This window comes from Danio aesculapii, chromosome 23 (genome assembly GCF_903798145.1).
Source record: "Danio aesculapii chromosome 23, fDanAes4.1, whole genome shotgun sequence".
NCBI lineage: Eukaryota > Metazoa > Chordata > Actinopteri > Cypriniformes > Danionidae > Danio > Danio aesculapii.
Window position 1 is genome coordinate 41,042,917 of NC_079457.1, and position 14,492 is coordinate 41,057,408.

The window sequence follows — 14,492 nt, forward strand, 5'->3', positions numbered from 1 at the left end:
ATTTTCAATAACGCATAGCTGTATGTCATTATGTAAATTTAATTAGCAATATTCAATTCAATTCACCTTTATTTGGACTCTCAGTAGTGATTATTAAACCACACTGAACTGAGCTCAACTGAACTGAACTTAAATACTACAAACTGAACTACACTGTTCCTATTTACTGTGACCTTTTATGTGAAGCTGCTTTGACACAATCTACATTGTATAAGCGCTATACAAATAAAGGTGAATTGAATTGAATTTATTTGTATAGCGCTTTTACAATGTAGATTGTGTCAAAGCAGCTTCACATAAAAGGTCATAGTAAATTGGAACAGTGTAGTTCAGTTTGTAGTGTTTAAGTATAATTAAACACAATAGCGATAGTTTTACGCATATGCTAAATGTAGTTAATGTTAATTTATAAATTCTGTCATCATCTACTCATCTTACACTTGTTGTAAAGCGTAAGGAGTTTCTTCTGTTGAACACATACAAAAAACAAAGATATTTTGAAAAATGTTGATAAACCATAGTCATTGACTTGCATAGTATTTGTTGTTCATATTCAATGATTACCAATTTCCATCATTCTTCAGAATATCTTCTTTTATATTAAACAAAACAAACTGGTTTGAAACGAGTGAAGGGTGAGTTAATGATGACCGAATATTCATAATGATTTGTGTATGACCTTTGGATTCATCTTTGGCTAAAGTGCACTGATCATCGGTGTCACTTATTACCCAGTTGTCCAATCACAGTGGAGGGGCGGTACAAATTTGGCAATTCTAACATTTTACTTGCACAATGATCAAACAAATGAGTGGTGCAGGAATGCTCGGGTTTCTTTCAGGTTTTTCCTTTCCCTGCTTGTTAAGTATCGGTGACGTATGGAAGTACTATTTCTGGGTCCGAGCCGCTACTCATTTGAATCAAGACTTTTCGTCCCGTCACACATTAAAGTGAACTTTATATAAAATCATAGTGTACGCAACGCTCTGTGCACTTACTGCATCCCAAATACCAAAATTTTAACAATTTATACAATTTTTTTTTATTTTCAAGGAAGAAAGAGGGGGAAAATAAAAAAAAATACAATAACGCATCACAACTTAAATGAACAGTTAACTGGTTACATATTTCCTTACAGGTCACATTAATAAATACATATAAAGATCAGTTTACACTGTGTAAAGGCATAGGTACAATCGATTTCTCCCAATATTGCAGGTGTTTGTCCGTTTGCAGTTTTAAAGAAGTCGTCCTCTCCATATTTTGAACATTAGAGACAATATCCGTTTTAAATGCGCAAATAGGAACAGCAAATATCACATTTTCACAAGATGTGTGTCTAATTTACTTTGTAGAGCAAGACTTTAAAATATTGTCATGTTATGTTAACCACAGGTGTTATTTCACTCTCCAATTGGAAAAAAACACAGGAAAATTGAGCAAGCCTGCAGCTTATTAGTAGTTCTTTTTTTTTTTTTTTACCTCATTCCTGCACCTCGCTATATTGGATAAAAGGTCAAATATTGCTACTTTGAGTGATTGTTCACCCAAAAATAGACATTTTATCACCATTTACTCATGCTGCACTTGTTTCAAACCTGTATGAGTTTCTTCTGTTGAACATTATACAACAATATAAAAACAAAATAATTTGGAATTCGGTACTATTGTCTTCCATAGTATTTGTTTCTTCTGTTCTGGAAGTCAATGGTTAGCAGTTTCCAGCATTTATTAGAACATCGTCAACAGGAAAATAAAACTCATAAATGTTTGGGACAACTTGGTGGAGTGTAAATTGTGAGCAAAGTTTTGTTTTTAGATGAGCTCTTTAAGAAACCAAATATATATTGGTCAACATTGTCAGACTACAATAATGTTACTATAAAAGTAATGCTATGGGTCAAGCTAAATGCTCTAAAGTCTTCTCGCACTTAACAATTTTCAAAACCTCTCCTGTCATTTTTATCTGGCTGAAAAAAACACTATGGTACCGTACACATGACCTTATTGTAAAATCCGCTTTTCAGTATACATGAAACCTGTTCATAACCATGTTTGTCATAAACCTTCAGCCCAAGGCGCACACACTTCATCATGTAATTCAGTCCTCCCCAATGATTCATCCCTCCTCGATACCACAAGGGAAATACGAGGACGTGCCCCGATCAAAAGAGCACTGGCAATAATACACTCCAGCCTTATTCTGGAGTAAATGAAGAGTAACGTCACCAGCGATAAGGTTATCAGTAACAGTGATGTCAGACCTTCATCTGGAGGCAGGTGGGAATTAGCTGAATTCCCCACGTCTGAGGATCCTGTTTCTGACCTCTGCCTTCCTAGTAAATACATTCTTCATGCACTGATGTAACTCCAATCTGTTTTTATTATTCCTTTGCACAATGTGGGGCTGCGGCATGATGACACGGTTAATGTCAGAGTAAAAACAGCTCTCTGAGGCGCTGTATGATCATAATTATGGGCCAGAATTGGGGGTTGCAAGGCACTCCCACCACCAACAAAGCTACATGAAAGGTTCATGTTTCTCTGTTTGGTATAAAAGGTTTCTGACTCGACTCTTGAACAAAGAGAAGCATGGCTGACTTTAAATGTAGCGTTACTTCGGCTGCAATCAACCTGGCAGATGATGCACCGTGGAAGAAGATCCAGAAGAACACCTTTACACGCTGGTGCAATGAACACCTGAGATCTGTGAACATGCGGATCAGTGATCTGAAGACCGATCTGAGTGATGGCCTTGTTCTCATCTCGCTGCTGGAGGTCCTGAGCCATAAGAGGATGTTTAGAAAGTACCACATGAGACCAACCTTCAGGCAGCTCAAGCTGGACAACGTTTCGGTGGCTCTGGAGTTTTTGGATCATGAAAAGGTCAAGTTGGTGTCTATTGGTGAGTTGATGTAAAAAATATGATGATCATCAGCGCTTTGGTGCATAGATTTAAACTTGATCTCATTTTAAAGAAGACACTTGACATTGTGGATGAAGTTAATAAAGTTAAACAAATGTTCTGTGGCTTTATGATATATAGAATAACTTTGATGAAATAATTAGATCATATTATGTAAAATGTGTTTTAACAATCTGTTTTAGACAAGAAAAATATAAAAAAGAAAAAGCTAAATATATGATTAAACTTGATAAATTCCAAATTTGAAGTTGATATCTCAACAACTAGATTTCCGAAAGATTTTTAGGTGCAGTACCAGGCGTGACCACCAGACAACCTCCAGTTTCCATTGGTGACCTTACAAGGGCGCCCCCTATATCTGTGTAGTATATATATTTTTTGTACTTTTGACCATATTTGTACAGAAGCATCAAATTCTATCTTCGTTTTGGCAGTTTTGTGGCATTTGAATTGAATTTAGCCTCTAAAACAGAGATGCCCAAAGTTGGCCCATTGTAACCTTTGATTTGGCCCATTATTCCATCTGAGATGAGAGTGAGAATGATGGAGAGGGCTGGGGCAAATGCCTTTAACACGGAGATCGCATTTCTAATTTTACGTAACTTTTTTTTTTTTTTGTTTGTTTGTTTGTTTTATTGCTGATCTACAAGAGAGCAAACAAATTAAATGTAGTAAACAAATAAGATTTTTTCCCAGTATAGGGTTGCAGGCTTCCACTGCTTAAAACATATGCTGGAATAGTTGGCAGTTCATCCCGCTGTGGTGGCCTCCAAAACAAGCGAATGAATGAAAGAATGAATCAAATTTTTTTAAATGTATATACTGTCAGTCGATGAATAGAGAACTATGCAGTGGCGGGCAAATCAAGGCAATGTCTGCAAAGGCCATGCAATTCTGTAATAAATGAAATTGTTTTTGTTTTTACGGTAATAAGTTCATTATAAAATATTTTTGAAATACTGTATTGGTTAATATAAAACAATGTTTTCTAGTCATTTTTTAATAATCACCCATGGCAACTATATTTACCTTTGGCCCACTAGCCTCAATCATGTTTGGTTTTTGGCCCTTCATAAGAAAAAGTTTGGGCACCCCTGCTCTAAAATCATTTTTAAAGGTTGTACATGTGGATTGCTGTAGCAAAGTAATACTTCATGACTCAAGTTTCCTTGTCGCAAATTAATAACTGTTGCTCAGTCTATCAAAAATCAGTAGAAATTGTAAGCTTTTAAATTAAATATTGTCTGTCATGATTGCTTTGTTTAAACTACAATATTATGGTTTAAAAATGTAAGTGCAAATTTTCCCACTGGGTGAGAGAAAATAGTTTTGATCTATCAATTTTCTAATGCAAAATAAAACGGTGATAAAATGTGTTTAGAAGTCTTAGATCTTTCCAGAGATATATAATTTGTCATTATTAGATTAGGATTTAATTGCAATTTACAGAAGTAAACTAACTGACAATTAAGGGGTTAAAACTTCAGCTTCTACCAGCCAGAAATATGAAGAGCATAAAAACCATTACACTTACAATGTAGTCCAATTGGTATAATTAAAGGTGTTCGTTTTCATTGCATGTTTTTAATTTAAGGGGAGTATGAGCTCACATAATTTCATCTTAACCTTTTTAACCTCTTTCAATTTACTCAACATATTGACTGGAAAAAAACTGGCATGATGCCTATGGTGCTTTATCACAAGTTTTTCAAACAGAACAGAAAAACCCCATGACATTATTACAAACATATGTGGAAAACATGTGAAATTCATCTTGCTTTTCCTGTCAAGTCATAATGATTTATTTGGTCCTGAATAGTAATGAAAATTGTTTTATACTTGTCATTCCTGACATAAAAAACTTCAGAATGTTTAATTATTTATTTTACTTCAGACAGAATCAATCTTTTCAAAAGAGGTTTAAGTCACTTAAAATGGCTAAAGAAAAGTTCTCTGTGATAACTTCTTTTAAAATGTATCATGTTCCTGTTTTTTTAAACAAGTATTGTTTAAAACTTTTTCATTATGCCTTGACACTTGATGTGATGTAATACAATTTGTTATTGTTAACTAAACTATTTAAAAAAATCTCCCTTGCTCTTAAATCAAAGCTGAAGTATACTTTAGGTATTAGACAATAATATAAATATTAGACAGTAACAAAAATATAATATTTTGGAAAATATAAGTACCAATATCATGAAAATGCAAAAAAAAATGAATGTAAGTGAAACATAAATATTAAAAATTTGCATGCATTCATCTTCCATTTCTATTAAGAAGCGTGTTTTTGCATCATCTTTTATGAATAATAACTTAGAAATAACAATAAAACTTAACTAATATAAAATTATTATAAACAAACTACTACTAAAAACTAACATTTAGATAAAAGCTAAAAACATCAAAACTATTTCAAAGTATTAATGAAAACAAAATATAAAGTAACACTGGCTGGCATAACATCTTTTTGTGTAACTCTGTCTCTTTAAAAAAGGTCAGCAGCAAAGTGTTATTATTTCTTCTCAATGACATCATCATTGCTGATAATTGCTACTCCCAAAACGTGCTTTTCTTGAGAATAACTTTGGCCCCTTCACTAATTAGAGGGCAGGCTTTGGGTCCAAGAGCTCTTATGTCAAACTGGGGACGGAACTTCAATCAGTGAGCAGAGAGCTGTACTTGAACAATGATCCCAGATGATCGCTTGTTTGTTGAATCAGCAAAGATGGGAAAAGGGCATTTGCTGTATATATGCATGTGTTACCATGAGAAATTCCCTGACAAATAGACACCCGTTCACTCCGTCTCCATACAGACAGCAAAGCCATAGTGGACGGTAATTTGAAGCTGATCCTGGGTCTGGTATGGACCCTGATACAGCATTACTCCATCTCCACCCCAGTGTGGGAGGACGAGGCAAACGATTCTGTCTCCAAACTGACTCCAGAGATGAGGCTTCTGGGATGGATCCAAAACAAAGTTCCTGAACTGCCGATCACCAACTTCAGCCAGGACTGGCAAGATGGCAAGGCCCTCGGGGCATTAGTGGATGGACTAGCACCTGGTAAACTCCTTATGTAGTACTCATTAAAGAATGAGGACGCTTCAAGAATAAAAATGTCCTTATTTACTCACATCATTGACAACCAAAAAAAAATTTAGGCTTTTGATGAAAACAAATGATTCCACAACAGTAATAAAAGTCTTACCTCATGATCCGAGACACTCTTTTCCTCTCAATATGCATGACACTCTCTTATAAACACTCCATGTTTTTTTTTTTTTTTTTTTGTAAACATGTTTTTGGGAAAACTGCAATTCTGAGTGTGCTTCGCACAGGTGAGTGGGCTTGACAAACCACCTGAAGGAGACATTGTTTTTAATCTCCATTTGCACCAGATGCTTTCTTATAAACAATCCAAAAACATTGTGCTATTCTTAGGCCATGTCCACTTGTTTTTTCCACCTTTATAAGAAAATCTCTGTCCACATAAAAATATGTACACTATAATGCAATGACGTGATGACTCAACAGGCATGCAGAGATGAAAGCCTCAGAATAAAGTTTTGTTTGCCTATCAGAAAGAAGAAGCAGTGCTCACACTAACATCATGAGGCAAAAACTAGTGGTCACATGATGGGTGTGTAACTAACTTAGACTTGTCTTGTTTTCTATATATTGCTGCTCTCTGGTGATTTGAAGTGCTTCTTTTATCCTCATTTGAAAGTCACTTTCTACTAAATAAATAAACGTACATTTGTTTTCTTTAAAAAAAAACTTTGTTCCACTTTATATTGTGGCCTTTATTACTATGTACATATATTTAAATTAACAATTTAGTGCTTGCACTTAATATGTACATACATGTTTACATACATCCGGGTGCTTCGGTTTCCTCCACAGTCCAAACAAATGTGTTACAGGTGAATTGAATAAACTAAATTGGCTGTAGTGTATGAGTGTGTGTGAATGTGTGTGTGTATGGGTGTTTCCCCCCACTGGGTTGTGGCGGGAAGCGCATCCGCTGCGTAAAACATGCTGGAATAGTTGGCGATTCATTCCGCTGTGGCGACTCCTGATATATAAGGGACTAAGCTGAAGAAAAATGAAATGAAATGAATGATTTTGGCATTGTGTTACTATTTTAAAAATGATCTGTTTGTAATTACATTTATAATCACACCCCCAGACCTGTACCTAACCTTACAGGTATCCCACTTCAAGGGCACCAGAAGTGTTATGCAATAATATAGGAAAACAATAAGTACATTGTAATACTTATTTTCTGATGTAAGTAAATAGTAATTAAAGTCACTTAATATAAAATGGGACCAAAAACTTTTTAATCACTAAAGTTTGTTTGGCACTAGCTCTGGGATGCACTGTTTTGTGGTTAAAAAGTATTTAATTTTACATTTATTTTAAAGAAAGTATCATTTCATTAGGTGAGACACTTAATCCTGAACTGGGATAATTTAGAGCTGTTTGAAGCTGCACTGAAACTGCAGTTTGGAAGTTTAAACCATTGAGCATCATAGAAGTCCAGTATATGGGGAAAATCCTGGAACGTTTTCATCAAAAGCCTCAATTTCTTTTTGGCTGAAGAAAGAAGGAAAAACGTAAATTATAAGAACGTTTTTCATTCTGGAGGTAAACTAATCCTTTAAACTCTCAGCAAATAGTGTTTATTTGCCAGAGAATTTTGTCTAATGAAACGGTTTTCCTGGTTAATGCAGGCTTGTGTCCTGACTGGGAGAGCTGGGACTCTGTGCATCGTGTGAGCAACACTAAAGAAGCAATGCAGCAAGCTGATGACTGGCTTGGGGTTCCTCAGGTGAGACTGACAAGTTGTCATACACCATGCATTGTTTTTTCATCACTTGTCAAATTGTGATTCTTATTATTTGTTTCATAATAAACTTTATCAAGCTCATAGCCCCAGAGGAGATTCTCGATCCAGCTGTGGATGAACAGTCGGTGATGACATATCTCTCGCTTTTCCCGAAAGCCAGACTGAAACCTGGAGCACCGCTCAAGCCAAAGAAAGGTTTGGGCCAATTTTAGACCCCCGTGGTTTAGTTTTATTTTTCCTCAATTATTGTGAAGACAAGTGGTGAAAGATGTGTTATAATCATGATGATGAAACATTTTTATGGGTGTTTTCACACTTTTTTTGGCTTCTCTTAGCTTGGTGCAGATCAAACACCAAAAATTAAAAATCATTCTGGAACATTCTGTCTTTTAATAGTCAAATCTTCTGAAATCATGCCCTGTCTTTGGATTATTAATCTGTCGCAATTGTATTTCAGTTGAACCACATTATAAATATCATTAGGAAGCTTGTTTGGTAGAGACTAAGGTTTACATAGCAGTGTTCATCTAAAGCAGGGGTTCTCAAACTCGGTCCTGGAGGTCTGGTGTCCTGCAGATTTGAGCTCCAACTTGCCTCAACACACCTGCGAGGATGTTTCTAGAAAGCCTAGTACACTGTCAGCTACTGTGAGGGTACAATTTTGTTCCTAGGGGAACAAAATATATAATTGTACCCCAAATTGGTCCATTAGGGTACAATTTTGTACCCAAATGGGCTATAAAGTTACAAACGTTCAGATTTAGATTTGAAAGGTACATTTTAAGGACCAATGTGGGACCTTTAAAGGCACAGTTATATATTTTGTTCTCCTAGGAACAAAATTGTACCCTCAGCTCATGATAAGATCAAAACACTAAAAGCTTGATTAGCTAGCCCAGGTATGTCTGACTGGGGTTGGAGCTAAAATCAGCAGGACACCAGACCTCAAGGACCGAGATTGAGAATCCCTGATCTAAACCATGAGTTGCATCAGTTTGTTTTAATCAAACCAAACCTGGCAAGTGTAAACACTGCCTTAATCAACCATTTTGTTCTCAAAATGACTTTTTTCAGGTTACATTAATACGCGAGTAGGTGATATAATTTTACTGTTTGTATAGATGCATTGTTAAATCGTTCAGCCTACAGACTGATTGAAAAACAACAATTCATTAATGAACAACACATTGCTTTTACTTGCTAATCAGCTTATTGATTATATTTTATATGTAATTAAGATGCTATCATTAGCTGTTTTATTGTTTTGTTGTTTTTCTTTTTAATATGCTTCATAAATGTTTTTAAACATGTTTAATATCCTATGTAAGGAATAATTGATAACAGGACTTTTAATTATTAGAAAATGATAATGGCATGATGCATTATTTTCGATTTATTCAATGGACTAGCGTGATTTATTCCCTTTGTACTATGGTTACCACAACTAAAGACACGGTTCAGATATAGTATTTCAAGACATTTGTCAGGTTTTTGTCCTCAAGCATCTCTTTTTCTCTGTGTGTAGTACTACTAGTTTATTATGCATCTCATTCCAAGCATTTTGTTTTGCTTTTAATTTCTTTTTTGACTGTTGTAGGCTGTGAAATAACTGAAAGCCGTCAGAACATATAGAACTGTAATGTGGTCAAGACTTGTGTGGAGCTGCTTTAGCTGTCCAGTTATCTGAAAATATTCTGAAAATGTTCATCAGGCTATCAGAATAAAGCATTCAACATCCTTGTAACATTTGATTTAATTTCTTTAGAACATCAGTCAATCATCTCTTTAAACATCTTCTTAGCAACTGGCTGAAATAAAATCGCCTTTTGTTTTAGTTAATGTTTAGTTTATATAAAGTGATAAAATGGTTTCAGCTTCATAGTTTATGCTTTAGTTAACTATGATAAACATATTTGGATTCTTTTACAGCAGTTGTTCAGCCAGTCAGAATCCACACAACTTTAAAGAGCTCAGTCATTTAAACAAGCAAACATTATAAGTGAAGCTGGCTAACAATAAACAGAATGCTAACATCATATTTCATCTTTTGATTTGACTGCATTATCCCAAAAACTATTTCATAAGACAAAAATCACTCATCACTGAAAGTTTAAAGGATTTTTTTTAAATTTATGTGTTTGAGGGACTTTTTTTTACCCCCTTGTCATCTAAAATATTAATTTATAAATGTATGATAAATATAATATCTGCAGTTGTTCTTTTGATGATCTCAGCATCTCTGATCTCATCATTACAGTAATATATATATATATATATATATATATATATATATATATATATATATATATACATACATACATACATACATACATTTTATGTCAGCTAACCAAACCAGTTGTTTCCACAGTGTAAACGGCCTCGAGTATCTAATTTCAATGTTCATGTTTTCTTATCTCAGTGCCTAAACCCAAAGCCTGTCGTGCCACAGGACGGGGATTGCAGTCCAAAGGCATAAGGGTAGGAAAGCTGGCTGAATTTAAGGTGGACACACGCCGAGCTGGGCCTGGAAATCTGCATGTCCATATGAGAGACCCCAGTTAGTAACCGCTCACGCTCCATGATCTAAACCTTACCTTAAAAAGAGATAGTGATAGATCACCCAAACAGATATTTTGCTCAAAAATGACAGTACTTCTACAAATACTATGGAAATCAATGGTTGCAGGTTTCCATCTTTTTTATCAATATCTTTATTTATGTTCAACAGAAGAAACTCAAACAGCTTTGGAAAATGTTAGGAATGAGTAAATGATGACATATTACATTTTTTGGAGGGTGAACTATCCCTTTAACTCTTTCATAGTTCTATATAAAGATACAACCTCATAATTATTTATTCCCTAATTGGAGTATCTGAAATGTTCTCTTTTCTGTCAGGTGGAAGAGAAGTGTCGGTCACACAAAAGGATCTTTTCGAGGGTGTATTCGGCTTCCAATATACACCCAGTGCTGAAGGAGATCACACAGTGGACGTCAGATGGGTTGGTCAGCACATTTCCAAGAGGTTAGATCTTGAGATATTAGCAGAGAAACCTTTGAATTTATGTTCAAGAGTCAGTTTGTTATTCTCATGCATTACAGCCCTTTTAAAGTCAATGTTGGTCAAGAAGCAGGACCACAGAAGATCCGAGTGTGGGGACCGGGACTAGAGGGAGGAACTGTGGGCTCACCGGCTCAGTTCATGGTGGAATCTGTTGGTGCTGATTCTGGAATGCTGGGTAATACCAACAAAACAGTATAGCCAAGCAATTTGAGATATGCCTCATTTGTATTATTTTCAATTAATTTGGCTGTGTCTGAAAGCTTAGGCAGCTGACTTGTTGCCTCGCTGCATTATGAGGCAGTGATTCTGGAGGCAGCGTTTGTACATGAAGGCACCTTGTTGTACCGATTTCAGAAAGACTTCTGAGACAGCATAATTTAATCATGTACAACAAAAAAAGAGCATTAGTGATAACTAAGTTTGATGATAATCTAACTTCTTGCTAGAAATTACCTCAAAATTGGACAAAGTTGTCTGCACCAATAGCCTAGTGGTTAAGTGCGCCTACACTGTAAAACCCAACAGCCAACTTTATCAAATGAAATGAGTGTAGTTAACTCAGAATTGACTGAGAGTTAATTCTACTCATTTGAAAAGAGTTTTGAACTCAGTGTTAAAGGTAATGAGCTAATTAAATACCTCATTATTTCAACTTAAATGGAGTAAGTTCACAGTACTCGTATAAATTAGTTTTTTAACTCAAATGGTGTGTAGAAATCGGTTTCCTCAAACGGTTTGAGTTGCCTTAACTTATTGACATTTACAGTTCTCAGTTGAGTTCTCTTCATTTATTGAGTTTTACTTTTCTCAAATTGTTTCATTTACTCAAATGGATTAAGTTCACAGTACTCATTAGGATTAGTTTTTGAACTTAAATGGTTTGTTGCAATCGGTTTCCTCAAACTGTTTGAGTTACCTTCACTTTTTGGGTTTTACAGTGTACATATAAGTTGTCACGGTGACCCAAGTTCGATTCCTGGCTCTAGGTTCTTTACCGATCCTTCACCGCTCTCTCTCTGCTCCCAATGCTTTCCTGTTTGTAATCTCCACTGTCGTAATAAAGGGGGAAAATATAATATAAACAATTTGTATAATATAAAAAAGTTGTTTAAAAATACACATTCACATCATAAAATGACATCCAAAAGCTCAATTTATAGCTCAATTTCATATCAGAAATTAAATGCACAGGTCTGTGGGTTATTGAAAGTACTGATGAACACATCTATGATGCCTTCAAAATTTGATCAGAAGGTAAATCCCACGACAGGAAGTGAAGCCTTATTTTTATTCAGATGTGCCTTGAAGCATTCCCGCCTTGGAATACACCTGAAAGTCAAGTCGACTTTATTTTCATTTCAACAATATACAGTGCAGTAAACAATGAAATGAAACAATGTTCCTCCAGGATCAAGGTGCTACATCAAACAACATAAATTGACAACATTACTATAAAATTATTATATTATATTATGTTATGTTATGTTATGTTATGTTATGTTATGTTATGTTATATTGTATTGTATTGTATTGTATTATATTATATTATATTATATTATATTATATTATATTATATTATATTATATTATATTATATTATATTATATTATATTATATCGCTTTTTACCTATCATATTTCCAAGGTTTTGCCATTGAAGGTCCATCTCAGGCAAAGATCGCATGTGATGACCATAATGACGGCTCCTGTATGGTTCGGTTCTGGCCGACTGAGGCTGGTGAGTATGCAGTTCACATCATGTGTGATGATGAAGAAATCCAGGACAGTCCATTCATGGCCTCCATCAGACCCAAGTGCAAAGGCTTCCACCCTGACAAGGTAAACTCCTCTTTCTCCCATTAATCTGTTTATTCAGATGTGTGTCCAGCTTGAGAGCGCATGCCCATTTATATGATATATTTATTATTGATGTGTTGATAATTCTGTTTATCAAGGTGAAAGTAGAAGGACCAGGTGTTTCCCAAACTGGCTGCATAATAAACCTCCAAAATGAATTCATTGTGGATACCAGACAGGCTGGGGAAGGAGAACTTGCAGTTTTTGCACAGGTACTACAACTATGAAATGTTCCATTTAATTCATTTAACACCAGAATCAAATGTATCTATAAATATGACCACGGTTTTGATCTGGCCTAAAAACATAGTATGTCACTGTATTATGATACTGTCTTCACAAAGTAATGAGTCATAAAATAAATAATATTCATCTTCATCTATGATGCAACACTCACGCATGACATCAACCCATAATCAGAAGCACTGTCAGTCATGCACTGTAAAAATATCAGTGATTAACAATAAAAGCTATAAAAAATAACACCGCTAAAATTGTATTGTTTCCTTTATACATATACAGCATATAACCATAATTGTCTTTTCCAGAATTCCTTGCATGACACTTCTATTTTATGTCTTATTTTTGACATTACTATAGTTATTTTTAGTTTTTTTCTTATCAGTTGTGTACATGCAAGGTTTATATTAAATTTTATGTTGATAAGTAATGTTTATTGCATTACTTCATTTCACGTGTGTTGGTTCATTATATTCGTTTCTCATCACCACCATACTTTCGGTGGTGTTTTTGTCTGTGTAACAAAGCAACAGTGTGTATACTTTAGTACTTCAAAACATTGGTGTATTAAAGGTGCAGTTGGTGATCTGCCTAAATGCTAACCTGTTAGCATAGTATCTTTCAAATACAATCCCTCCCCTGTCATCCAAAGCCATGCCTCCTGAAATCGCGAGCCCACACATTAAAGATTACAGAGACCCACTAGATCATGTCATCAACAAGTTAGAAAACTTTATAGTACTTTATAATACTACAATTCTGAATGAAAAACTCTTATATCTAGTTTTCAGTTGTGAATCAAGCATCACTCTCTCATCAGTCTCACTTTCTCACATGCTTTGTCCTAAAGCGACTACTGTATGCTTAGTGTTTGGCCAGCGGGCTGCAGGAATTACACTTATTACTAAGCCATACTTGCATGCCATTTCAGACCGAATATTTAAAGTAGCATGGTAAAGAATATAGGGAGCGCCTCACAGGTTGTCGTTGTTCAAAAATAAACCAATGTGATGTGAATATAAAACCAACTTCACCTTAGTAAAGCAGGCACGAATGAGTGCTCAGTTGTTCAACTCTCCATTTGTTGACAGACAGTTTGGGCTACTTATCAGAAATATGGAAATTATCGACCAGACAATTTTTAATTGGATGATTTTTAGTTTTATGCCTTACCTAGAATATAAAATTACATATAAATACATTTAGATCATTTACTTTAATCACTACTATTGGAATGTGAAGAAACTTTCAACCAGCACTACAAAAAATGATTCTGAAGACTACTACACCTTTAACACTAATGATAAATGGTAGTTTACTGTAAAATGTACAAATTAGTTTTATGGTTTCTACTGTATTTTAATGGTAAAATTCTGGCAACCACAGCTGCCCTTTTTACCATAAATTTTACAGATGTTTTTTTTTTCATTTTCTTTTGCAGTGGCATTTAGTGCTTCCTAAACCTGTTTGGCATCCATAAATCATCTTCAATTATCAATTGTTATTAATTCTAGTTACTACTCTGTGTAACATAGAAATATAATGCATAAAT

The 14,492-nt window shown here is 34.9% G+C and overlaps 1 protein-coding gene across 1 annotated transcript in view; it reads left to right on the top strand.

Moving 5' to 3' along the window:
- Window positions 1–2,449: 2,449 nt before the first annotated feature.
- flnb (filamin B, beta (actin binding protein 278)) overlaps window positions 2,450–14,492 on the top strand; it is a 42,896-nt gene continuing 30,853 nt past the window's right edge. Inside the window, exons 1-9 of the mRNA XM_056448999.1 lie at window positions 2,450–2,905; window positions 5,745–5,993; window positions 7,667–7,764; window positions 7,860–7,977; window positions 10,202–10,339; window positions 10,681–10,807; window positions 10,885–11,021; window positions 12,489–12,682; window positions 12,799–12,912. Coding sequence (XP_056304974.1) covers window positions 2,593–2,905; window positions 5,745–5,993; window positions 7,667–7,764; window positions 7,860–7,977; window positions 10,202–10,339; window positions 10,681–10,807; window positions 10,885–11,021; window positions 12,489–12,682; window positions 12,799–12,912 — 1,488 coding nt within the window. The 5' untranslated portion in view covers window positions 2,450–2,592. The remainder of the gene's footprint in view (window positions 2,906–5,744; window positions 5,994–7,666; window positions 7,765–7,859; window positions 7,978–10,201; window positions 10,340–10,680; window positions 10,808–10,884; window positions 11,022–12,488; window positions 12,683–12,798; window positions 12,913–14,492) is intronic.